This window comes from Podarcis cretensis (genome assembly GCF_951804945.1).
Source record: "Podarcis cretensis genome assembly, chromosome: 8".
NCBI classification, from domain to species: Eukaryota; Metazoa; Chordata; class Lepidosauria; order Squamata; family Lacertidae; genus Podarcis; species Podarcis cretensis.
The window spans coordinates 22,011,761-22,035,912 of record NC_137177.1 but is presented as its reverse complement, the minus strand read 5'-3'; the positions used below and the strand labels follow the sequence as shown (position 1 = coordinate 22,035,912).

Here is a 24,152-nt window from a genome sequence, read left to right as displayed (position 1 = left end):
TATAGCCTTACACAGTGCAAAGAAGAGAAGGGTTTGTTGAAAGAGGGCATGCTTTGCATTCAAAGTTTCCAAGTCCAAACTTTGGCAATTCCAGATGGAGCTGGGGAAAATACTTTCTGAAAGTCTAGTCAATGCACTGCAGATGATGCTGAGCTTAATGAATCAATGGTCTGATTCGGTACAAGGCAGCTTCCTGTATTTCTAAACACAAGTGTGCCACTAAGAATAACTTTGCCACCATTACTGACACAAAATAGGCTTTGAAATGACAACCAAGCACCTTCAACTGGATTCATCGTGGGTTATTTCCCATTTTGTTTCCTTCTTACTGAAATGATAAACACCTCTTAGGCTGCATGTACACCATGCATTTAAAGGACATTCAAAGTGTGGTTCTGTCTGAATCCTGGGAACTGTAGTTTGTTAAGGGTACTGGGAATTGTAGCTCTGTGAGGAGGTAAACTACAGTCCTCAGAATTTGGTTTTGTGGGAGATCATGCTTTAAATGTATTGTGTGTACACAGCTAAAGTTGCATCCGTTGTGACATGTAGTTCAGGTGTGGTTTCACTAATTAACTGAAACATTTATATTCCTTTCATTAAAAACGGCACTGGAGGAAGATGACAACCACAAAATGTAACTGGATATGTTACACCACAAATTATAACTTAATAGCCTAAGGTCATTACAATTCAAAATTAAATAAAAATGGATCATCAAGAAATATACAGTCAACAGGTTAAACACAAATAAAGCACATGCCTCTAGTCTTTACAAGTGTTTAAATGTTTAAAACTCAAAATAACTTCTAATACATTAAAATTAAATAAGCAGTATAAGGACCAAGCAGCCCACAATTGTTTATAATTTATGTTACACATAATATATAATATAGTGTAACGTATCATATAGTATAGAAAGTTGAAAATCCACAAACATATTGTTCAACATATTGTGCAGCCCTATACATATCTACACAGAAATAAATTCCACTGAGTTAAATAGGGGGTTGAAACCTAAATCCAGTCCAACACAAAATCAACAAAATAACGCACTGCAGTATATATATATTTAAAATCAAAGGAAAAAAGCCACCGTAATATAAAACGCTAATGCCCTATCTTCTTTTCTTTCGAATAGAAAGGTTTCAATCCATTTATTAAAGGGAATTAAGAAAGGGTCCTAGTACACAGACGTCTTTGGGAAGAAAGGACGTGATTTAGAGGCTACAACCGAAAAGGTCCGACCACTGCCTCTGCTGCAGAAATACACCTGCGCCCCATGATAAATCCCTAAATCTAGAAGAGGAGCGTGTCAGGAAGAGAGAATCTGTACTAAACTTCTTGCGAAACTAGGCTTTGTTTTTGGTTTTTACTTGTGAAGGGATTTATTTTGTGTGTTTTTCAAGAGGGAGCCTTCAAAGACGTCCAGGCTGAAGTACCGCCAGATACCTCAACAAAGAGGCCTTTGCAAGGCTGAAAGAGCCAGGCGACCAGCGAGCCTCCTTTGTCTGCAAAAGAACTACAAAAAGCGGGAATCGTCCGCTCTTTTTTTTAAGCGCTGGATTCCTTCCCTCTCTCCCCCCCCCCTCCTCACCTCCTCCCCCGCCTAACTCTACCGGCGCGCCATGGCTTTCCCAGCCGTGCGGATTGGCCGGGGCTCTCCTCGGGCTCTGATTGGCCGCGGGGGCCCTCCGCCTGCTCCCGCCTCCTGGCGCCGATAGAGTCTCCGGCCTGCCTCTCCGAAACACCTCCCCCGGATTGGACGCCGGGGAGCAGTCCCTGGAAACAGTTCCGGGAAACCCCTCGCGTTGCCGGGGTCGCTCCCGCCGTCCATGAGGGGAGGGAAGAGGAGGAGCGCGCGCCATTTGCAGCCGCTGCCTCCAAGCCGCGCCGCGCAGGTCCCGCTCCGGTGAGTCTGTCCGCCAAGGCCCGCCTGGCCGAGGAACCGGTAACCGGGGGGGGGAGAAGGGATGTTGGCAGGGTGGGAGAGAGGAGTGCGCGCTCTCGTAGTTGGCGGCGGCGGCGCGCGGGGGGTGGGGAGAGAGAGATGCCCAGGCCCGCGCTCTCCGAGGCGCCTTTTGTGGCCGCGGCGCGCCTGGCGGGATGCGTCTGGGCGGTGCAGGCCCCGCGCCGTCGACGTGGGGGCGGGGAAGGTAGGCCCGGCTGCGTGCGACCCCCCCCTCCAGAGGCGCCTCCTCAGCTGAGTGCGGAGGGCCCTGATCCGCCGCTTTCCGGGAGAAGGAGAATGGGAAAAGGAAGGAGGCCTAACCCCGTTATCATGACCTGGGATGGGGAGGAAGGAAGGTGGTGTGTGGGCGTTTAAAATCAATGCGGCGATTCCTTTTTGAGCGCCTGGCGTGTTTGCAGGGGGTTTCCATTCCCTTAGAAATGGAAATTATTATTATTATTATTACTCCTGCCTTTCCCCCTCCTCCGGTTTGCGAATTGCCGCCTTGAATGTCGTGGTCCCTAAGGGGTGTTTGCTTGGAGAGTTGAGGCCGGCGGGCATAATATTTCTCTCGGATAAGCCTTAGGCACCTTTTGAAATCCGGGAATGAGTCCCATTGGAAGCCGGCAGGGCTTTTTAAAGTTGCGGGCGAAGCTGTAACTCGGGGATCGAGCTGCAGGGCTGCATTCCTGTGCATCGCCGGCCTGCGGAAACACAGCACGGTTTTTAGCTTCCGAGCATATGTGCCTTGAGTTACTGTCCTTAAAAACAAAACAAAAAAACGATCCATCCGCCAAATGTTCCTTTTCCTAAGGGGAGCCTGGATTCATCCCCATTTTTTATTTTTGCAAATAGAGCATATCCCTGCCCCGCCTACAAGTACCATTTGATTTGAAACTTATCACAGTGCTTTTTCGTGGCGCTGTCAGAATCAGATTTGGTTGTGGTAAGGGTTCTTTGTGAAAGACAGTGATTAATTGGGAATTCTGGTTGGTGAGAATACCATAGGAGCTGTTGACAGCTGCTGATACTTGTTTAACTTCGATGGGAGAGGAAATGGGGTGGAATGTTTTAACTGTAACAGTACTACACTTGTGAAGTTACTGTATTTGTAGCACCATCCATGCGACCTGTAGGCTAGCTAAGTTCTTTCTGCAACATGTGCTATTTTCAGGAATTACTTCAATGTCCTGTTTAGGTATATTAGGTATATGGTCCATCCTGAGTGTGTGTGATAATACTTGGTTTACTCTGCCAGGTGACTTGTAATTGTAGGTATATATACCTATTTTACATATGCAGAGACAGTGTAGAGTTTATTGTGAGTTTGTGGTCACATATAGAATCATTGGAGAGCTATGGCTTTCATTTTTAAGTTCAGAAAATAACTGGGTTATTTCTGAAACTCTCATTGAAATCTTGATGTGAGTTAGAAGGGATTTAAAAACTCCACATACAAAGATTGCAGCTGTGCTGTGTTGTTAGCTTGTAAAAACATAGTAACTTGCTATGGAGTGGGGAAACTTGCTGAATAACTTTTCAGTTACAAAAAAATATACACAAATAATTTTAATGTAGTTTGCTAAACAGTAGTCTGTAACACTTTTGTCGTAGCATTTTGTCATACCTATATCCTCTTTCAGAAGTTGTATAAGGGTGTCAGTAGTACTGCAGTAGTTTAAGTTATAATTTAGCTTCTATTATAGATCAGTATAGGGACGCAGGTGGCGCTGTGGGTTAAAGCCTCAGCGCCTAGGGCTTGCCGATCGAAAGGTCGGCGGTTCGAATCCCTGCGGTGGGGTGCGCTCCCGCTGCTCGGTCCCAGCGCCTGCCAACCTAGCAGTTCGAAAGCACCTCCGGGTGCAAGTAGATAAATAGGGACCGCTTACCAGCGGGAAGGTAAACGGCGTTTCCATGTGCGGCTCTGGCTCTGGCTCTGGCTCTGGCCAGAGCAGCGATGTCACGCTGGCCACGTGACCCGGAAGTGTCTCCGGACAGCGCTGGCCACGTGACCCGGAAGTGTCTCCGGACAGCGCTGGCCCCTGGCCTCTTAAGTGAGATGGGCGCACAACCCCGGAGTCTGTCAAGACTGGCCCGTACGGGCAGGGGTACCTTTACCTTTACCTTTATAGATCAGTATCTGTGGCTACAATCCTGCAACTCTGTACTGACTCACTTTCCTGGGAATAAGCCCCATTAAACTCAGTGGGACTTGTTTCTTTATAGGATTGCACTATACATGTCTCTCATTTCTCAAATTTCAGTAGAGTCTAGTGGGCTACTCTGGTAACAATAAATCTATTTTGCTTATTTGCCTTCTCTTGAGGTAGGATATAAAATTCCAGTGTAAGAACAATGTTGTCTGTTGGTTGTGTGCCTATTTTAATTGATTTTAACTATTGATCAAACTTTAGGATAACTTACTGTATTAAGATTTTTGCTTGGTATAAAAATAGAAACACTAAAATAGAATAAACCTCACATTACTCTGTAAAATGTTATTCTATAATCTTAGAATAAGTTTATTTCTTGAGTCATAGTCATGTCAGGAAGCAACTGAGCTGATTAGGGTCACAATTAAGGAAGCAACCCATGGTGAATACAGTGGGACTTGAGTGCAAACAAGCTTAGGATTGTTTTGGATGTGCCCTGCATTAGTGTGTCTGTAAGCCCTGTTCCTACACACCAGTGCAATGAACTTGGGCAGCCCAGTTCAACACATAGAACTATAAAGCTTTGCAGCAGTTCCAAGTGGATAACAGTGTGTATAGGAGGCATAAAATTAGTTGGCCCTCCTGCATAGGATGCTGGAATTGGGACCCTAACTGGCACTAGTACAAGGCTACACTTTTGAAATGTGAATGAGAACTAAATCCATAAGACTAATATCCAAGTGCAGGGGCCCATAGGATAAGCAGCACATATACTCTATTCTGCATATAAGAATTTACAACATTCATGGTCAAAAGAAGATTCTTCAGTATGTCTCATACAGCTGCCCTGTCCTGCTGTCATTCCACAAATCTTTGGTCTAACACATTGGAGCAGGTTGCTAGAACATAGAATAGGGTAGCAAATATATCTCACAAGGGTATTACAAAAGCCACAGGTGCATTGACAGAATATCAGCCAAGTACTAGTGCAAAGGAATCTTGCATGGTAAAAGGGTAAAGTACCCCTGGATGGTTGTCCAGTCAAATTTGACTATGAGGTGTGGCACTCACCTTTGCTTTCAGGCCGAGGGAGCTGGTGTTTGTCCGCAGACAGCTTTTCCAGGTCATCTGGCCAGAATGACAAAACTGCTTCTGGTGCACCGTGCACAGAACACCATGACAAGTGCAAGAGTGCATGGAAACGCCGTTTGTCTTTCTGCCACAGCAGTACCTACTCACACTGATATGCTTTTGAACTGCCAGGTTGGCAGGAGCTGGGATAAAGCAGCAGGACCTCACCCCACTTTACACCCCAGCCTGGACTCGGTGGTTTAGACCACAGTGCCACCCCCTGTCCCTGCTCTTGCATGGAGTGATGGCTGGAGCATAAGATGCAGGTTATTTTGCCTAGGTGAAAGCAAAAAAGTAGTGTTTGGGAAGAGCCCGCAAATGTGGGGCTTTGGTAGCCAGCCATTATTTATAGTAACCTCCAACCCTGGCCCCACCCCTACCCCTCTGCACAGAGTGTCTATATGTGTGTGCTCCATCTCTGACACTACACAGTGTCATGCAGTGTAAGAGACTGAGCTTGGAATAAGGTTAATAGGTGGGAGGGTCTCACCCTTGATTTCACACTGTGCCTTAGAGGCATTTTGAGTGCCTTTAGCCTGAGTTCCAGACTTGGGGCAGCAGGAGGTAGGATAAGTCTCTTTATCTTGCTTTGGAAGTTTAGTGACTCGAAAGCGCAATGTGAAGTCAGAGTCTAGGCAAGATGGGTGGTTGCCATGGTAACTGCGATGAGTGAATCTGTGGACCTCTGAGCATAGCATCAGGCTTTTAGTTATATGCATTGCTGTATTTGCAGCAACCTGTGCTTGGTGGTGGTAGTAGTAATATTAGAACAGAAGGCTGAGAAGAATAGCCTGGTAAATACCCAGTTTCTGTAATTATTTGTGTAACGAGTTAGTTTAGTTTTTAAGTTTGCCATAGTTTGGTATATTCAGAAGAAATTTTATGCCTTTTATGGAAAGGCAGAACAGAAGCTTGATAAATGTGTGAGGAAAATTCTTAACTAATTGTATTAGATCATAAACTGTGTTATTGAATGTTTTTTTATCTGCATTTGTAAATTCAGTGCAAATGAGTCCATTATAGTGAGTTGTGAAGGTAAAACTCAAAAACAATAGTAGTACTGGATCATGTGAATTTGTTGATGGGTTTCGATTGCACAGTGACTGTTAGTTTATTTTTTGTTCTTCCCATCTTTCTACAGAAGGTCAGGGTGTCTTAACAGCAACTATAAAAAACAAACACGATAAAGCAATTTAAATCATCAGCTGTCTATATGAAGAACTCTAATGCCATGTAGTGAAAAATAAACAGCACTTTACAGTAAAGATTTAGGCTCCATACCAACTGTGTTCCAAAAGCCTAGACATAAATGTTTTCAGTTTGGTGCCTGAATGTTATCAGCATGGGCCGGGGGGGGGGTACAATCACATTTCCTCCAGAAAGGATTTCCCTGGTCCCAAAAGCTTACTTCATGTCAAAGCTTGTATGCAGTTCTTCCACAGCTGCATGCAGAATAGAACAGTAAAATATGGAGACAAATCTTGAGTTTTGCTTGTTCTGACATTCTCCTTATACTGTATATAATTTTCATTCATGAATATTTGTTAAGTAATTTGTGTAACAAACTGAACTGTGGTGAAGGTGTCATTTCCTTGGGATTGATATATTGTTTTTAATAGGTTATTTAGTACACTTACCTTCCTTCTCTTGTGACACTTAAAAGTCAGCATACATAGGATTCCCATGGAGTCTCTCATCCATCCACTGATCCAACCCAGACTTGTTTAGCTTCAGCAAGGTTACTGCTTTGCTAATAAAGCTGTATTAGCATATTTCTAATAATGCTAATAGCTAAGTAGTTCTATAAAATATGAACCAACCAGCCCCTCCCCATAAACACTCTAGACACTGATTCCTTGTGGAATCCACACCTTTCTGCAGAAAAGCGAAGCTCTGCCCAGGAGGGCCAAGTTTCTTTTTCATTGTGCTACCACCTCTGAAGAGAAATTAGAATGGCCTTGAAGTATTTTCTAGGAATTCTATGTACATAGGGTAACTAAACTTATCTGTAAATATCTTAATCAACCAATTATCTTTTTATCACTAAAACATCGATAGACATACTTGTGTCTTCAGTACATCTCTCAAGGGCTTGAAAAAGAATACAGAAGTGCATTGAGAATCTTTATAAATGTCAGCTATATGAACATTCTCTTGCTTTGAAACGACAGTATTTAGAATAAGAAGTAAAGGTGGTATTATTTTTTGTTTGGGTGCTACATATCCCCATATCTCTCAAGTTGTCTTTGCTTTGGTAGTGTTGGCATTTCATTGTTAGAGATAATCAAGCCCAAGTTCCTGTGATCAGGCGAAGGGTCCCGTCTGTACTTTCTATTTAAAGCAGTACAGTATTATATCACTTTGAACAGTCACTGCTTACTCCAAAGAATCCTGGGAAGTGTACATTGTTAAGGATGCTGAGAGTTGTTAGTAGACTTCTATTCCCTTTAGAGAGCCACGATTCACAGAGTTCTATGGGAAGAGAGGATGACTGGAGGTTGGAACTCTGTGATGGTAGCAGGGGGTCTCCTAAATACTCTCAGCACCCTTAATAAACTAGGAGTCTTAGGGTGAAGATGCTGTTTTTAGTGGTCTGATGCTGTTTTAAATATACAGTGGACCTTCTGGATACGGATTTAATTTGTTCCGGTTGTCTGTGCGCACCCCGAAAAATCCATAACCAGAGGCACCGCTTTTGCGCATACGCATGGCGTGATAGAGCGCTTCCGCGTATGTACGAGTGGCGAAACCCGGAAAAATACTTTCAGGTTTGCCGCTTTCGCAACCCGAAGATTACATATCCAGAGAGGTACGTAACCTAAGGGTTCACTGTATAGTGCAGATGAGGTATCTAGAAACAATGAATCTCCCAAAATGGGTTACATTTGTCCCACTAGCCTTTGCTTGGATACAATTTTCATTAGAAAAATGGCTTTGTGTGTGGCGGACCTACTTTTTTCGGTGTTGTGTTCCCCGCAAAGGAAGTAACACGTGACAAAGCAGAACTGGAACCCATAAAATGCTGCATGTAGTGTGGATGTAACACTTCTAAACATGCTTTCACTTGAGGGGGGAAAAATGAGGTTTAATATAACCAGACTAACCACTGAGAAATTCTTTGGGGAAAACTTGTAGCATCATCATCCCGTGTTCAGGGTGCAGTATTTGCTAAGAAGTGGCACTGTGGGTTAAAGCCTCAGCGCCTAGGACTTGCCGATCGAATGGTCGGCGGTTCGAATCCCTGCGGCGGGGTGCGCTCCCGCTGCTCGGTCCCAGCGCCTGCCAACCTAGCAGTTCGAAAGCACCTCCGGGTGCAAGTAGATAAATAGGGACCGCTTACCAGCAGGAAGGTAAACGGCGTTTCCGTGTGCGGCTCTGGCTCGCCAGAGCAGCGATGTCACGCTGGCCACGTGACCCGGAAGTGTCTCCGGACAGCGCTGGCCCCTGGCCTCTTAAGTGAGATGGGCGCACAACCCCAGAGTCTGTCAAGACTGGCCCGTATGGGCAGGGGTACCTTTACCTTTTTTAACTGGTCTTAATTCTTTGTGGGGTTTTGTCTCTTCATGCACCACTGCTGCTTTTCCTGTAAGTGCAGAGGTATTAAGGAGCAACCTCAATAAACTAGAAGGCCTCGGTTTTGTGGATCACCAAAACAGTTTTATTCAGCTTGAAAGTTTTTTGTGCTTTTGGTCTTAAAGTAGGACATGTGCTCAAAAACACGCAGTAGCAAAAAATTCAGGGATTTTATGCAGTCTGTAGTAGAAAGGAGTGTTGTGGCATCTGCTACAAAAATGGAATAGTGTACCAGTTATTCTGCACAAGCTACAGTATGGTCATAGCCCATTAAAGTACTCATTGACCTTGAACTAAAATGTTTTGATGGCAAAACTTTTCTGGAGTGGGACATCTTCTTTTGTCTTGCTTTTGATACATTCATTGTATTGCATGCTTTTAATTGGATGATTATCTTAAAGTTGTATCTAGTATTTGAAGGACTAGTTTTAGTGTTCTGCGCTTAAAACGTTTTAAAAAAATCTTTGTTTCATATGTCTTACTGAGTTTTCTGGTGAAATCAAGATTGCTTTGCCTCTCTGCTAATATGGCACTGTCAACCAGCCCTCTTCCTTAAGTAGTTGTTTATATCACCTGTGCTGTCATGCCTGAATATTAAGCACCAGTTTGTAATCAGACACATAAGATAAGTTGGCAAAATACCTAAGTATTTATTTGAGAAGATAGTGCTACTTTTTTTTTATTCATATCTCTGCAGTCTTCTTATTGACTTTCGCATCAAGTCTTTCTCACTGATATGGAAAATTGAAGGTGCTGCCTTTCGTTTAAACCTTTCATTTAAACACTAATATCTGGAATAACATGCTGTGCTATGATATGCAGAATTTAATACAAGTTCATCTTGCTGGTATGTGACATGCAATTCGTTTATCGATTGTTCCACTTGTGCAAAACCTAATGTGGCATGTTGTTTTTTATTTTTTTTAAAAAAAGTGTTCTGGCAACTAGTGTACATTAAAGCAGCATGGCTTCTCTTATGTAACAGGATTTGAAGGAAGGTATGGAAATAAGCCAGTAAACTATGGGAAAGATGGAAAGCAAGTATTGACATTTGCATATTAAGCTGCCCTGTAGGCCTCTGTATTAAGCACATTGACTTAAAATCTTTTTGAGACCAGGGTAATAATGTCAGATGTTCATGCATTTCAGTATACTCCCCACCACTAAGATCACAGAAATTAATGCCAAAATCAAAATTAGATATGATGTACATGAAGTGCTTAAAATTGTGCGCTATTCCATGTACATGTTCCACAGTATTTAGAACTGTACTTATTTAATGTAGGTGAGCTGCATTCTAAAGGCTTTAAATAATAGGTTTAATTCAAGTCACTTGCAGCATGTTTACAAATTAGTTTAGATAAATGCATTGTCCTACAAATTAGTTATTTCTGGCTTTATGTAATATAGCTCCTGAATTTTTTCCAGCAGCATAATAAAATGGCTAATCAGGTGAATGGTAATGCGGTACAGTTAAAAGAAGAGGAAGAACCAATGGATACTTCCAGTGTAACTCACACAGAACACTACAAGACACTGATAGAGGCAGGCCTCCCACAGAAGGTGGCAGAGAGACTTGATGAAATATTTCAGACAGGTATAATATGCATTTCTTGTTTCTGATTGGTTATGAAAGTGAAGGCAAACGATTTTCAAATTTTTAGGTTTTAAAGTTGAAAAAATTTACTTGTGTTTTGTACTGTGTAGCTTTGAATGTACAGCTGCTTTCACTTCTTTGAGGTCAAATTGGGTTTGACATGTTGACAGTATCTTAGGTCATCAGGGCACTTAACTGTTTCATAGACACAAGTAAAAGTGGACATTCCAGCTTACTGAATTATAAGTTTCCTCTATAAAATAATCATTTGTTTCTACCTTTCTACCATCTCCAATTTATAGTTACTGTGTTAAACACTTAATATTTCAATAGGTGCTTGGCTTATTGAGGGAAATAGCTTGCTTGCTTGACTTAGGGCTACGTTTGAATTCCAGTCTGTAAGTGAATTTCATGTTTGTCCAGCTCCTAGTGAATATTTCAGTCCATATCAGTAATTACACTGATGTGTTCAGATTAATAATTATTATTTGAATTATGTTTATCTTGCATGGAGCAAGTGGCTTATTGTGTATTCTAAAGAGAGAGAGAGAACACATGTTCTGCTTAGGAAACACATATTTTTTGGGGTGTGAAATAGAAACTTCCTCTTCCTCTTTAGTATGCGTGTTGTGAATATATTTAGAAATATAAATGGAACTGCTTCATGCCCTTATCTCAAATATTTCAGTGGCAAGATCTGCTTTATCTTTTCCCCCTAAAATACTCCAAAAGTTATGTAAGTTTAAGGCAGTTCAAAACAATACCATATCTGTCTTCTTTATGTTGATATTTTGACTCATGTGGCTGATCTGTCTTGAATGACAGTCCCAATGAGTGCCTGCCAGATAGTTTTTATTTCCTTAGAGAGACACTTCTCTAAGGTGGTGCTATATGATGATGTACACTTAGTGGCTTGAGTGTAGGTGTCTGAGAAATGCATGTACAGGATTTTAGAATGTGTTGCAACTGAGGTTGTGTCATGAGGAGTTTGACATTTATCTAAACTTGTTAAAACATTTTACTACCTAGTATTCAACAATATTTGTACAACTATCTTCATGGTTAAACTTGCCCCACTGGTGTCCGTTAGTAGTGTTCGCTACAACTAATTTTATAATTAAACTTGGGGCTGAACTTCATTACTTTTAAAACCTCTGCTGAGTTTTGTCCCAGTACAAAATATGCCTTCCAAAATGCAGGATCAATTCTGAAATGCAGTCTTTGTGCACTGCTATTCTGTGTGATAGAGAAGAAAGATGTTTTCAGTGCTCTTTAAAATCCTGAAGTATTCAAAACACTCTGGATAGTTATTGGAAGTTGGTACAAATATCTCAGCACCTTACCATTTAATACTGATGGAATTAGAAATTTTCTACATTTTTCATAAACTTCTATTAACTTTAATGTAAAAGAAAGTACTTTATGCTTCAGAACTGGTCCTACTGTGTGTGGGTCTGCACCTGTAAGCTTAATATTAGTGTACTTGATGTACATAACAGGGCTTGAAATAATGTCACTGGCTGGAAAGTTGTGGCAAAATGGTATTTATCTGTAGTAAAAAACATTCATTGTAATCTCCTTTTTATAGAAATGGGGATAATTTTTCACTTTAGTTTTTTTTGAAGGGGAGAAGTTGGTTTTATAGGTTGCTCGAATAGCTGCTGTAGCACAACTGTTGTTAGATTATGTAGTGTTTATGCATCGTTTCTAATGGCTCCATTTTAAAGAAATATCCTAAAAGGGAATGTGAGCCAGAGTTCATTGTTTCAAACCCTGATATGTAGTGTTGCTTTGCGCAGCAGAATATCCACACAGTTCCTCAAGCAATTTTGTTTCTGGGTATAACTTTTTAGTTTGCCGTAGTTACCTTGATGTACTGAGCTCAAATTACTTCAAATTTAGCAAAATAAAATAGTGTTTTTGAATGAAATTGCCTCTGTATAATTAAATGGGAATCTGTAACTTTTTTCTATTTTTAATTTTTTAGGATTGGTAGCTTATGTTGATCTTGATGAGAGAGCAATAGATGCTCTTAGAGAATTTAACGAAGAAGGAGCCCTCTCTGTATTACAGCAGTTTAAGGAAAGTGACCTGTCGCATGTACAGGTAAGGTAAGAGCTCCTGTGGTGTGAAGAAATAGGTTCACAAATGTAGCATTCTTTCTAACATGACTATAACAAGCACCAACAAAGGTTGTCATACTTTTTTCTGAACTCTTCTGCACTGTGTCTTTTTGACAACCTTACCCCTCAAACACTGCATTTAGGCTGGAATCCTATGCTTCCTTAGTTGGAAGGAAATCCCATTCAACTCTGTGGGGCTTACTGCTGAGTAGACATGTATAGGGCAGCACTGTTAAAGTCTAGAGTTGCATGCGTGTAAAAAGACTCTCATATTCAGAGTCCTTGGCCTGATGTGGTGTTCAATGGAGTGGTTGTTTGTGTTAAATAAATTGTACAAAGTGATTTTTTTTTTTAAAGCACTCTACTTAGTTCTGTCAAAAGTTGCAGCAGTTGAGTGTTATGCAAGGTTCAATGGCTTCAGGTTTCTTTTTATGCCTTCCTCTTGAATGATGTCATAAATTGTATCTGCAGAACAAAAGTGCATTTTTATGTGGAGTTATGAAGACTTACAGACAGAGAGAGAAACAAGGAAGCAAAGTACAAGAATCAACAAAGGGGCCAGATGAAGCAAAGATTAAGGTAATCTATACGTATGCTGAGTGTACAGGGGAACAGATAAAGGTTCTTCTGAACTTCTATGTAGATATTTCTGTATTTAAGTAATTAATTGCATTGTTCTGATGTTGCTTTAAGGACTTGTACTGGAGGAAAGAATCGTATTGAGGGGGGAAGGCTTGTATGACATTAAATAGTTAAAATCATGACTGTTGCAAATGCGTAATAGCAAAAGAGCCCTATCTATATATAGGAGAGAAACGTGCCTCCATTATTATAATTATTATATATATATATATTAATTTATACCCCACCCTTTTCCCTGACAGGGACTCGATGGCCGCTTCTTTCTTCAATCACTTTAGCATGTGCAAGCTACCTCTTTCTCCTGGGAGACAGAGGCAGCCCTCCCATGCAAAGGCGGCAGCGGCTGATGCAGGCGCACGGACGGAGCATTTGTGAGCCTTCCTCAGTTGCCTTAGAATGGGTGGGAGCTGGAGGAGGAGGCGACTTCGCCCTGTTCCTTGCATGGTTGGGTTCCTTCCTCCATGCGCCGTGCACTGGAAGAGGTGGCTGCGGTTTTGGAAGAGGCAGAAGCTGTGCACAGTGACACTAATTGTCTCTGTGGCCGGCAACTGCCTGCCTCCTCCCCGCCTTCTTTCCAACATCGTAATATACCACCATATCACAATGTTTAGCTGTCGGTGTATTACGACGATGGCAAGCAGGTATTACCCAGCCCTAGTCATTAATTTCAGTAAACCTACTCTGAGTAGTACTTAGTTGGATACAACGCCTAGTCTGTGGTCCCAATAAGCAGCAAGAGGAAGAGCACTTCATTTAGCTGGGTGCAGCACCGAGTTGTTCGCGTGGCGACACAAGAATGGTCCTTCTCTGCAGTGGTTCCCCGTCTATGGAATGCTCTCATTATACACCTTTAGGTGTCAGGCAAAAATGTTCCTTTTTAACCAGGCCTGAGAGCCAGCATGGTGTAGTGGTTAAGAGCAGTAGACTTGTAATCTGGTGAACCAGGTTCGCTTCCCTGCTCCTCCACATGCAGTTGTTGGGTGACCTTGGGCTAGTCATACCTCTCTGAAGTCTCTCAGCCTCACTCACCTCACAGAGTGTTTGTTGTGGGGGAAGAAGGGAAAGAAGATTGTTAGCCACTTTGAGACTCCTTCAGGTAGTGATAAAGCAAGGATATCAAATCCAGACTCTTCTTTGGTTGATCTTATTGACATCCAACACCCTTTTAGAATGTGGCCTTTTTGTGGGAGGTTATTGGGTTACTGCTTTTGGTTTGATTTTATATGTTGTGGTCTTGTTGTGAACTGCCCTGAGACCTCGGGGTATAGGGTGGTGTATAGGATAGATACATACATACATAGATAGATAGAATATGCAAGAGGTTCTGTGGATGGGGCTCTTTCTGGTTTGTTTTTCTGTCTTGGTAAAGAATGTGTTGTTGAATGCCACTTGTGCGATGAAAACATCTACTTCTAATTCTTCATCCTTTATTCAGGCTTTGCTAGAGAGGACTGGTTATACTTTGGACGTGACTACAGGCCAGCGGAAGTATGGTGGCCCCCCTCCAGATACGGTCTACTCAGGATCCCAGCCTGGCATCGGCACAGAGGTTTGTATGTACATACTGCTGCACATAAATTGCAGATACATAAAGATTGTCCTTACCTAACAATGGTTGCCTATTTCATCTAATAAGACTTAAAAACTAATTATTTAGTTTTAGCTATAATGAAAATAATTGTTAAGCTGAGTTTTCCAACCAAATTTTGACAGGAAACACTTTGAAAGCCTGTCTTTTAACTGCAGTAATATTCAGAGCTGTTGTTCATTTGGCTAACTTGTGGCCCTCCAGGTGTAATAGAAAACAGTGGTTTACTCACTGCAGCTTTGAGCTACGGTAAGCGATGAGCTCACATACTCTTCATCGCACCCCCCTGCAAATAGGAGATTGAAACTTCTGCTTTCATTTTTAAACTAGCCTTGGTGCCCTGTGACAGCCCAACTTGGAACTGTGGTTTGTTTAAACTAGGGTTAGTGACAGCAAGTCAGGATCAAATTAGGTTTCAAATCCTGATTTGTTCACAAAGCAGGTGGGGAACAAATGCGGTCATTTGCCTCTCTTTTTCCAGCCCATAGGACTCTCCCCAGGCCACACCTCTCTCTGACCGTGTTCCATGCCCTCCCAAGTGTTTTTGCCTAGCTGGAATGATTCCTTGAACTATGATAATTCCTCTTGTTTCCCTGGATGGGAATGGAGAAATGTGTGTGTAGAAACCTCTGACTTTTACCTGACTGGAATGTAGTCTATTGTGAAGGTAAGAGTCCCATCAGTTGGACTGCCCCTATTGGCTCCTGGCCTCACCCACTTGAAAAGGTTGCTCAGAAAGGAATGTGACCCTCTGACTGAAAATGGTTCCCACCGCTGGGTTAAATGACCAGAGTTCCACAAATTCGCCATCACAGGGAACTGCGGCTAGTTTAAAATTGAAAACAGAAGCTTTTGCTGTCCTTTTGGGTGGGAAGGAGGGGAAGTGCATAAGCCCAAGGTTGTGTAGTGGGAAACCATTGTTCCCTGTTACATCTGAACTGAGCCAGTATTTGTGTTGTGTGCAGTGATTAAAGAAAGGATATTCCTAAAGTAGCTCTAGGTAGTGGCCCATGTGCTTAGAGCGGGAGCTTCTCTGTTCTGAGTGTTTGAAAAGGAAGATCAACCATTTTGAAATATCACCTCACACAAATCTATTGCGTTTTTCTTAATTGAATTAAGAATTATTTTTTTAAATGTCATTTACTAACAAACAAAATATTTTTTTTTCTTTTCCTCACCAGGTTTTTGTTGGTAAAATTCCTAGGGATTTGTATGAAGATGAATTGGTACCACTGTTCGAGAAGGCAGGCCCAATTTGGGACCTGCGGCTCATGATGGATCCCCTCTCCGGCCAAAACAGAGGCTACGCTTTCATCACTTTCTGTAGTAAAGATGCAGCACAAGAAGCAGTCAAATTGGTAATTATTATGCTATGCTATATATCTTGGAGGATGGAATGACTTCGCTGTGGTCACAAACTGTAACTCATAGATACTTTCTTTGCAGGTGGGCTCCCATAGTATTCTAGATCACTCAGTCATGAGCTATAAATTAGCAGTTAGCTAGTTATAAACAACTAGTCATTAATTGCTGCTACTTAAGGCACTTCTCAATTTAACTATGCCATCTGATGTTAATAAGGAAAATTGCAGGATGAATCTGACTTGAGTTCTCCTTTTGGACCTTGGACACAGACTTATTATTGCGACCTCCTTGATAGCTGTTTTTCAGCCCAGGTAAATTTTAGTTGAAAACATGAAATAGCAAGGCATCTGCAAAGGCTTGGTTAACATTTTTTGAATTATTTGCAGTTGTAGGTAAGGATGGTTGGTTCCTCACTGAAGCTCCTAAAGTTTGATAGAAAAGGGACAAAATGATGGATAAAACTGGCTAAAAAGGGGCAAGGGAAAATTAACTGATAGTTTTCTGAGTACAGAGAAGTTTTCCAAGTACAGAGAAGGGTCCCCAAGGATCTGTAATTGATCTGTAATTGATGGTATTTATCTTTCATAAATTAACTGGAGGCACAGTTAATTGGTGAGTTAGCTAAGTGTGCAGATAATAGCAAATTAGGATTTTACCAATCGGGCACTAACACAATCCTAAACTAGTCTACTCAGAAGTAAGTTCCTTTGAGTTCAATAGGACTTACTCTCAGTAGGACCTACTCTCAAGTAAGTACCAATTGGATTGTTCCATAAAAAGCTCTCTTCAAACAGAGCAGAAGCTGAAATGCTGTGTAAGAGCATCTTGAGTGATGTACTGAGTGGGTAAATGGGAATACTAACTTCGCTGATACACTAATGGATTGTAAATTGTTGGTAACAGCCTAAAAAAAAACCCCTTAAGGAGAAAGCTTACTGAAAATGTTAGTGTGTGCTAGCAGCGATAAAGGAAAATTCACACTTGGGAAATGGATTGAAAATAAAATGGAAGTATAATAGTGATGACTTTATATAAGTTCTGGGGTGTTCACTGTCATAAAAATCTCCCGAGTCCAGGCTGCTTGATCTGAAAAAGGATGTTTTATGGATAGTGAAGTAACAGTAGATGATGTGCTTAGGAATGGAGCATCTTTCTTTTGAAGATAGCCTTCAGAGCTACATTACAGTGAATTGTACTAATGTACACAGTTCTTTAATAGAGACATTTATGAATAACAATGACCATGATAGCTAAGAATCTAACCTCCATGTTCAGAATCAGTGTACCCCTGAGTACCAGGTACTGGGATGAAACAGGAGATTTGTGCATGTGAGCTTCTCAGACATCTAGCCTGAAGTTTGTGAGGCTGGATTTAGCATTCTAAACCTGAGAAGTCTCCTTAGACAGTGTATTTTGAGCAAACGCCTATTATTGGGAAATGAGCTAGATTACTGGAAACCTTAAATCTTTCCCAAGTGGGATGCAGGTGTGAAGCCTTTTTTTCAGTAGATAGCATTTTATTTTGAGATCTTCCCCACTGGAGCAGGTGGAGAGTTTGTTGATCTGTGTACTATTAAATTGGAACTTTAAGATGAGTGTTCAGCTTAACGTTCTTTTCAGTGTGACAACTATGAAATCCGTCCTGGTAAACACCTTGGCGTATGCATCTCTGTGGCAAACAACAGGCTGTTCGTTGGATCAATTCCAAAAAACAAGACCAAGGAAAACATACTAGAAGAGTTCAGCAAAGTTACAGGTAAGGACTTGGGCATATGACGTGTTGTAAGGCATTAACATTTCACTCATGAAACAAGCAGACTAGTGTTGATAATAAACATGCCTGTTAAGACTCTGAATTTATTTAGTACAGTTATATCCTCTATCTTTCAGAATATAAACCCTTCTAAGGCACCACTTAAAATGCACACACCAAACAATATTAACCTATGAAACACCACCCAGTTCCTTTTCATAGGGCCTGAATGGTATCCAGCTTGAAGTGGCTGTGCAGTTAAATTGCATTTTACTTGAACTTCCAGCAGACATTTTGTAGGAGTTGCAGGCACTCATTTGGACTTGGGAATTTCAGGGTGTTTGAAGTCTAATGAAAATTGAGGTCTTTGAGAGGGTTGCAGGCTGGTCTTGCTTCTCTCTCTTAACCCTAGGACCACTGGTACTTATTTAAAACAAGTTTGCTTCCCCCCTCCTTTCCGCTTCCATTGGCTTAAAATAACTGGGAAGGGTGAAGGTGGCAAGGGGAGAATCTATACATTTGGGTGCCAGTGCTTTCCCACTTTTAGAGGAAGTGATGTGCTATACCAGGTGCTTTTTTGCCTTCCTGTAATGGCCAGAAGTGGTTTTGATAAGGTGGGGAAGCTTCCAAGTAGCAAAGGAGGGGTGAGAGTGTGCAAGGAGTGGGGTGTACAATATTGAACATCCAAGTTCAAATCCAGTCAGGACTGGTGATCCCTTGAATGCATGTTGAGGTCATCTATGGTAAAAATGAGTCTCCCAGTGGCAGCAAAATGAGAATGTCAGTACCATTTGCAGGGCTGTCTTAAGCATATGCGATGCCGGGATGCAAAGATCTGCCTGGCACTCCCACCCCCCAGGTTGCCCAGTCCCTGGTGTGCAGGAGGGCGGAGCCAGCCGGCCACCTCAGCGTCTCACTGGCTCGGTCGCCCCCCGAACTCGCGGTGCAGAGCCACCTGCAGCAGAAGAGCCAGCTGTGGCACTCTGACCGACGGGCGGGCTCTTCCCCGGACTCAACTCTTGGCCCTCAGACTCTCGGCCTGGCGCCCCTGAGAGCGTGGGTGCCCAACACCCCTAGCGCCTATGGGTAAGATGGCCCTGACTATTTGGAGCGCTGGCATTTCATTGGAGGAATCTCCCTCCGCCCAGATGGCGTTAGATTTGGTAGATGGTGTCATCTTTATGGTCATTGGTGCAGACCTTGCAACCTGGGAGGCCATATAAAAGAAGAGGAATGGCAGCCCTGGATCAGATTTTGAGTGCTGGGCAAAGAAACATTACTTCTACCATCTCCTCATGCTAGAAGTAAGTTTATGTTCAAACGTCGATGGAGCCAGTGCCTAGAGAAGGGAGAACTTAATTGTGTGTGTATTCTGGCACTGCATCATTTGAGTGTGCTGAAGACTTGATCTGCTTATGCTGAAGCTTCTGCATTCCAGTTTGCATTTCAAGCCAGAAAAAGGCTTCTGTGTTACATCCAGGTGTCTTGTTCTTACAGAGGGTTTAGTGGATGTAATCTTGTATCACCAACCTGATGATAAAAAGAAGAATCGGGGATTCTGCTTCCTGGAATACGAGGATCACAAATCAGCTGCTCAAGCTCGGCGTCGGCTGATGAGTGGGAAAGTAAAAGTTTGGGGAAACGTCGTTACTGTGGAATGGGCTGACCCTGTAGAGGAACCAGATCCAGAAGTCATGGCAAAGGTAATAGAGCAAAGGCTGTACTGCTGAAGTGACTAACTCCAGATTGGGATACAGATCCCATCCCCCAAGATCTCACAAATTTGGGGGGGGGCAGGAAAAAGGAAATAAAAAAGACACTATGCTTGGGTGGGTGGACCCCAGCACCCTGATGGGGATATGAATTGCCTTCTCCCCATTTGATGAGCCTGGAGGGGCCAATAACACATCCCCCCTAAGCTGATTGGCGTGCATCAACTGAGGTGTGGGGGACAACGCCTATCACTGACCTGGGCACCCCAGAGGGTTTGGCCAAGAATGAACATGCAGCCCTTTGAGCCAAAAGTAGTTTGCCATTACAGTAGGGTGGCCATGTCTGCGATGATACTTTGCCTTTCCCCCTCCCTGGGGTGTAAGAATTACTGAAGTATACAATTCCAGGTACATCCATGCTTTTCCTCCACCTGGCAGTAGGGTTAATGTACTGATGCTGGTCAATGCCATCTGTTCCCTGTATCTCTTAATTGAAATCTTGAAAGTAAAAGTTGATGGGGGCCTAATTCAGAAGCCAACACTGAAACATGCTGTCAGTGATCCATGTTGTTAGTTGCTGTTTCAGTTTTAGTGATAAAATTAACGCCTCTTGTGATACAGAGATAAAGCCATCTTTTCCTGGCTGGTTATTTAGTGCACTCTTGCATCTGAGCAAGCATGTATTGTAAGAGTTACTGGATTTCTGAAGCTGATATCAAAATCCCACCCCCTTTTTTAACAGGTGAAAGTTTTATTTGTGAGAAACTTGGCCACTACAGTGACGGAAGAAATACTGGAGAAATCCTTTTCAGAATTTGGAAAGCTGGAAAGAGTGAAGAAATTAAAAGACTATGCTTTTGTTCATTTTGAAGATAGAGGGGCAGCGGTCAAGGTAGGTATGCACAATTTCATTATCTAGGCCAGTGGGTGGGGAACAGTCCCTGATTATGCCTGGCAAGGATCCTCTTTCAGCCTGTGAGGTTGTTTCCCCCAAGCCACGCCCACCTGCCCAGCACATGAGGTCATATATAACATTAAGTGCACTGTAGATGAAAACAAAGCTCCCAGCCAAAACTGGAGTTTGCTGTTCCTTTCCCTGTTTCAGACTGCATGGGCAAAGGAAAACTCTTCATCTGATGTCGTGGTGATGCATACAGACCTACGTTATGCAGCAAAATGGTAGTTGCAGTCAGCTTTTGCAGTCAACTTCTACCTGACTTCTCCCTCCTGCTACAGCCTGTACCTCACATCTCATGCCTTTCTTGAGCCTCTTTTCTAACTTCAGGAGATGTTTTTCAGGGCATACTGGCAGGAGGAGTACAAGCATGGTATTGGATGCAATCCAACGTATATGCTTTGAACCCCCTAAAAATGCTCTATAAATGCTGAATATTGTAATTGGTTCATCTAGTCTGATACTTTCCATTTAAATCTTCTTGCTCTCCCTCACCCCCCCACCCCCCCGTACGTTGGAAAGGTTTTACCAGTGCATTGTTCACATTGCATATGTTAAACAGCATATGCTGCCCTGTATTAAAAAAGTTCTCTCCCCTCCCACTAAAGACCCCCAATCTTTTCGTCCCGCTTCATCTTCGGTGGTACCTTGGTTCTCAAACTTAATCCGTTCTGGAAGTCTGTTCCAAAACCAAGGCGTGCTTTCCCATAGAAAGTAATGCAAAATGGATTAATCTGTTCCAGACTTTTAAAAACAACCCCTAAAACATCAATTTAACATGAGTTTTACTATATAACGAGACCATTGATCCATAAAATGAAAGCAATAAACAATGTATTGCAGTCACACAATCAATCAGTAGCTGAACTGGGTTCCACACAGTCACAAAAACAAAGAGCCACAAAAACAAAAATGCAAAATAAAGAGCAAAAACAGACAGACCTCAGCGTAACACTCAAAACAGAAGCGTGGCACTCAAAATGGAGCATGTTCGCCTTCTGAAATAAGTTCGCAAACCAGAACACTTACCGTATTTTTTGCTCTATAAGACTCACTTTTTCCCTCCTAAAAAGTAAGAGGAAATGTGTGTGCGTCTTATGGAGCGAATGCAGGCTGCACAGCTATCCCAGAAGCCAGAACAGCAAGAGGGATCGCTGCTTTCGCTGCACAGCAATCCCTATTGTTCTGGATTCTGAGATTCAGAATATTTTTTTTCTTGTTTTCCTCTTCCAAAAACTAGGTGCGTCTCATGGTCTGGTGCGTCTTATAGAGCGAAAAATACGGGTACTTCCGGGTTTGCAGTATTTGGGTTCCAAGGCGTTTGAGAACCAAGGTACCACTGTATTTGCTTTCCAGACTTCTCCTTCTTTAAAAGCAGCTCAAGCAAGAAAAAGTGTTTCTCACTGTGAAACACAAATGGAGACTGTCTTATCTTCCTTCCAGAAAGGGTATTCAGCCTTCAGTCCAATGCCCTGTTTTAAAACAAAGAGCTAGTGGTAGCTCTTCATTGTTACAGAAGTCTCTCCTACACCAGAGTAGACACACAGGTGTTCTGTTCTTGTCCCAGGCAAATTTAAAGCGATTCACTTCATAAAACATTCAGTATGTAAATATGCATTGTGTTGAAATGGAATTACTATGGACATGAGAATATCAGAACTTAGAAGAGTGGAAAGGTGGGAAATCCTGAAGGATTCTTCTCTGTAGAATGGAATTTAAACTTCTTTCCCCTTCCAAACAGGCCATGAACGAAATGAATGGAAAAGAGATAGAGGGGGAAGAAATTGAAATAGTATTAGCTAAGCCTCCAGATAAGAAAAGGAAAGAACGCCAGGCTGCCAGACAAGCCTCCAGAAGTACTGCGTGAGTGTTAACTTCATTAACTGTACCGTAGTTCAAAGACGGGAGTTTCTGTCTGATAGCAACATAATAATAATCTACTTTAATCTGGCATGCTGAACTCCGCTTGAACTTTTAAATTGAGAAAGCAGCATGAACTAATGCTAATGCTTTTTTCCTGCTCACTAGGTACGAAGATTATTATTACTATCCTCCACCTCGTATGCCACCTCCAATTAGAGGCCGAGGGCGTGGAGGGAGAGGCGGCTATGGCTATCCCCCAGATTACTATGGCTATGAAGATTATTATGATGATTACTATGGCTATGACTATCATGACTACCGTGGTGGCTATGAAGATCCTTACTACGGCTATGATGATGGCTATGCTATAAGAGGAAGAGGAGGAGGAAGGGGTGGGCGAGGCGCACCTCCACCACCTAGGGGGCGGGGAGCACCACCACCAAGAGGTAGAGCTGGCTATTCCCAGAGGGGGGCACCAATGGGACCACCAAGAGGAGCCAGGGGTGGGAGAGGGGGTCCTGCCCAGCAGCAGAGAGGACGTGGTGCTCGTGGAGCCAGGGGCAACCGTGGGGGCAACGTGGGAGGCAAGAGAAAGGCTGATGGGTACAACCAACCGGATTCCAAGCGCCGCCAGACCAACAACCAGCAGAACTGGGGCTCCCAACCCATCGCTCAGCAGCCGCTTCAGCAAGGTGGTGACTATGCCGGTAACTATGGTTACAATAATGACAACCAGGAATTTTATCAGGATACGTATGGGCAACAGTGGAAGTAAGACAAATAAGGAGGGCGTGGGAATATTGGAAAGATAGAATTTGGCTATAGCTCTACATCCTTCCAAAAATTAATGTTTCATCCTTCAGTAGCGATTGGCTGCCATTTGTATTGGGCTGAAGAATCACTCTATTGTGTATATACTCAAGTCTTTTATTATTATTTTCTTTTCTCATAAATGCACTTGGACATTACTGAGCTTGCAGAATTCCCAAACACAGTTTTGGGAGACAGTGCTTTTTATCGTTTTAGGCTTCATTTTAGCAGTTTATCAGCAGGATGGGCGACACTGTTAAATCATGATTTTGCAGACCTTCTGTTTTTGGACAGTTTCATTTTTTCCTTTTTCTTTTTTGGATTTGGAATAGACTACATAGGCATATGCTGTACATAAAGTAAAGCTAGTACTTTGTCTCCGTAGTTTTAAGAAATTAAAACAAAATTAAGTTTTCTTGTATTGAAAATAACATGACTGTATGTTTTGCATTCCTAGAAGTAGGTTAACTGTGTTTTTAAATTGTTATAACTTCACACCTTTTTGAAAATCTGCCCTACAAAATTTGTTTGGCCTAAACGTCAAATCCGTGGCATTTTGTTCCTTGATGTGATTGTATTTCCAATTTCTTCTTGTTCATGTAAGATTTCAATAAAACTCAAAAATCTATTCAAAACATTACCTATTTCAAATTCAATTGTGTCCTAAAACATTTTATTGGTAATTCTTGCAAGAAACATCTTTTTTTAGATATAAAAAAACTGCCTATGTGAGTGATCAAATTCATGCAAATTTCTTGCAATTTCCAACATCTGGCACTTGTGGCATATGAGTCAGAGCTAGGTCTAATCATAGCATCAAATTGAAATTTCATAATTGTTAATCTAATCTAGTTGCATTTAACTTTCAATTGGTTGCTTTCTTAACAGCTTCAAGTACATTTGTAAACTTGTGCAAATTGTTTTTAGTCATATGAT

General features: G+C 42.2%; 1 protein-coding gene across 4 annotated transcripts; it reads left to right on the top strand.

Moving 5' to 3' along the window:
* The first annotated feature begins 1,786 nt into the window (after window positions 1-1,786).
* On the top strand, window positions 1,787-23,853 carry HNRNPR (heterogeneous nuclear ribonucleoprotein R). Of its 4 annotated transcripts, none has more exons than XM_079986063.1 (11): window positions 1,792-1,912; window positions 10,240-10,405; window positions 12,393-12,511; window positions 13,000-13,107; window positions 14,606-14,719; window positions 15,940-16,116; window positions 17,744-17,879; window positions 19,374-19,579; window positions 20,331-20,480; window positions 22,285-22,406; window positions 22,572-23,853. In XM_079986063.1, exons 2-11 carry the CDS (start codon window positions 10,249-10,251, stop codon window positions 23,179-23,181), a joined length of 1,899 nt encoding a protein of 632 aa, XP_079842189.1. In that variant the 5' UTR covers window positions 1,792-1,912; window positions 10,240-10,248; the 3' UTR covers window positions 23,182-23,853. The 4 variants fall into 4 exon arrangements, with proteins under 4 accessions (XP_079842192.1, XP_079842189.1, XP_079842190.1 ...); XM_079986064.1 differs by having other exon boundaries at window positions 1,812-1,912; window positions 10,237-10,405; XM_079986065.1 differs by lacking the exon at window positions 1,792-1,912 and adding an exon at window positions 9,535-9,655.
* Window positions 23,854-24,152: the final 299 nt, after the last annotated feature.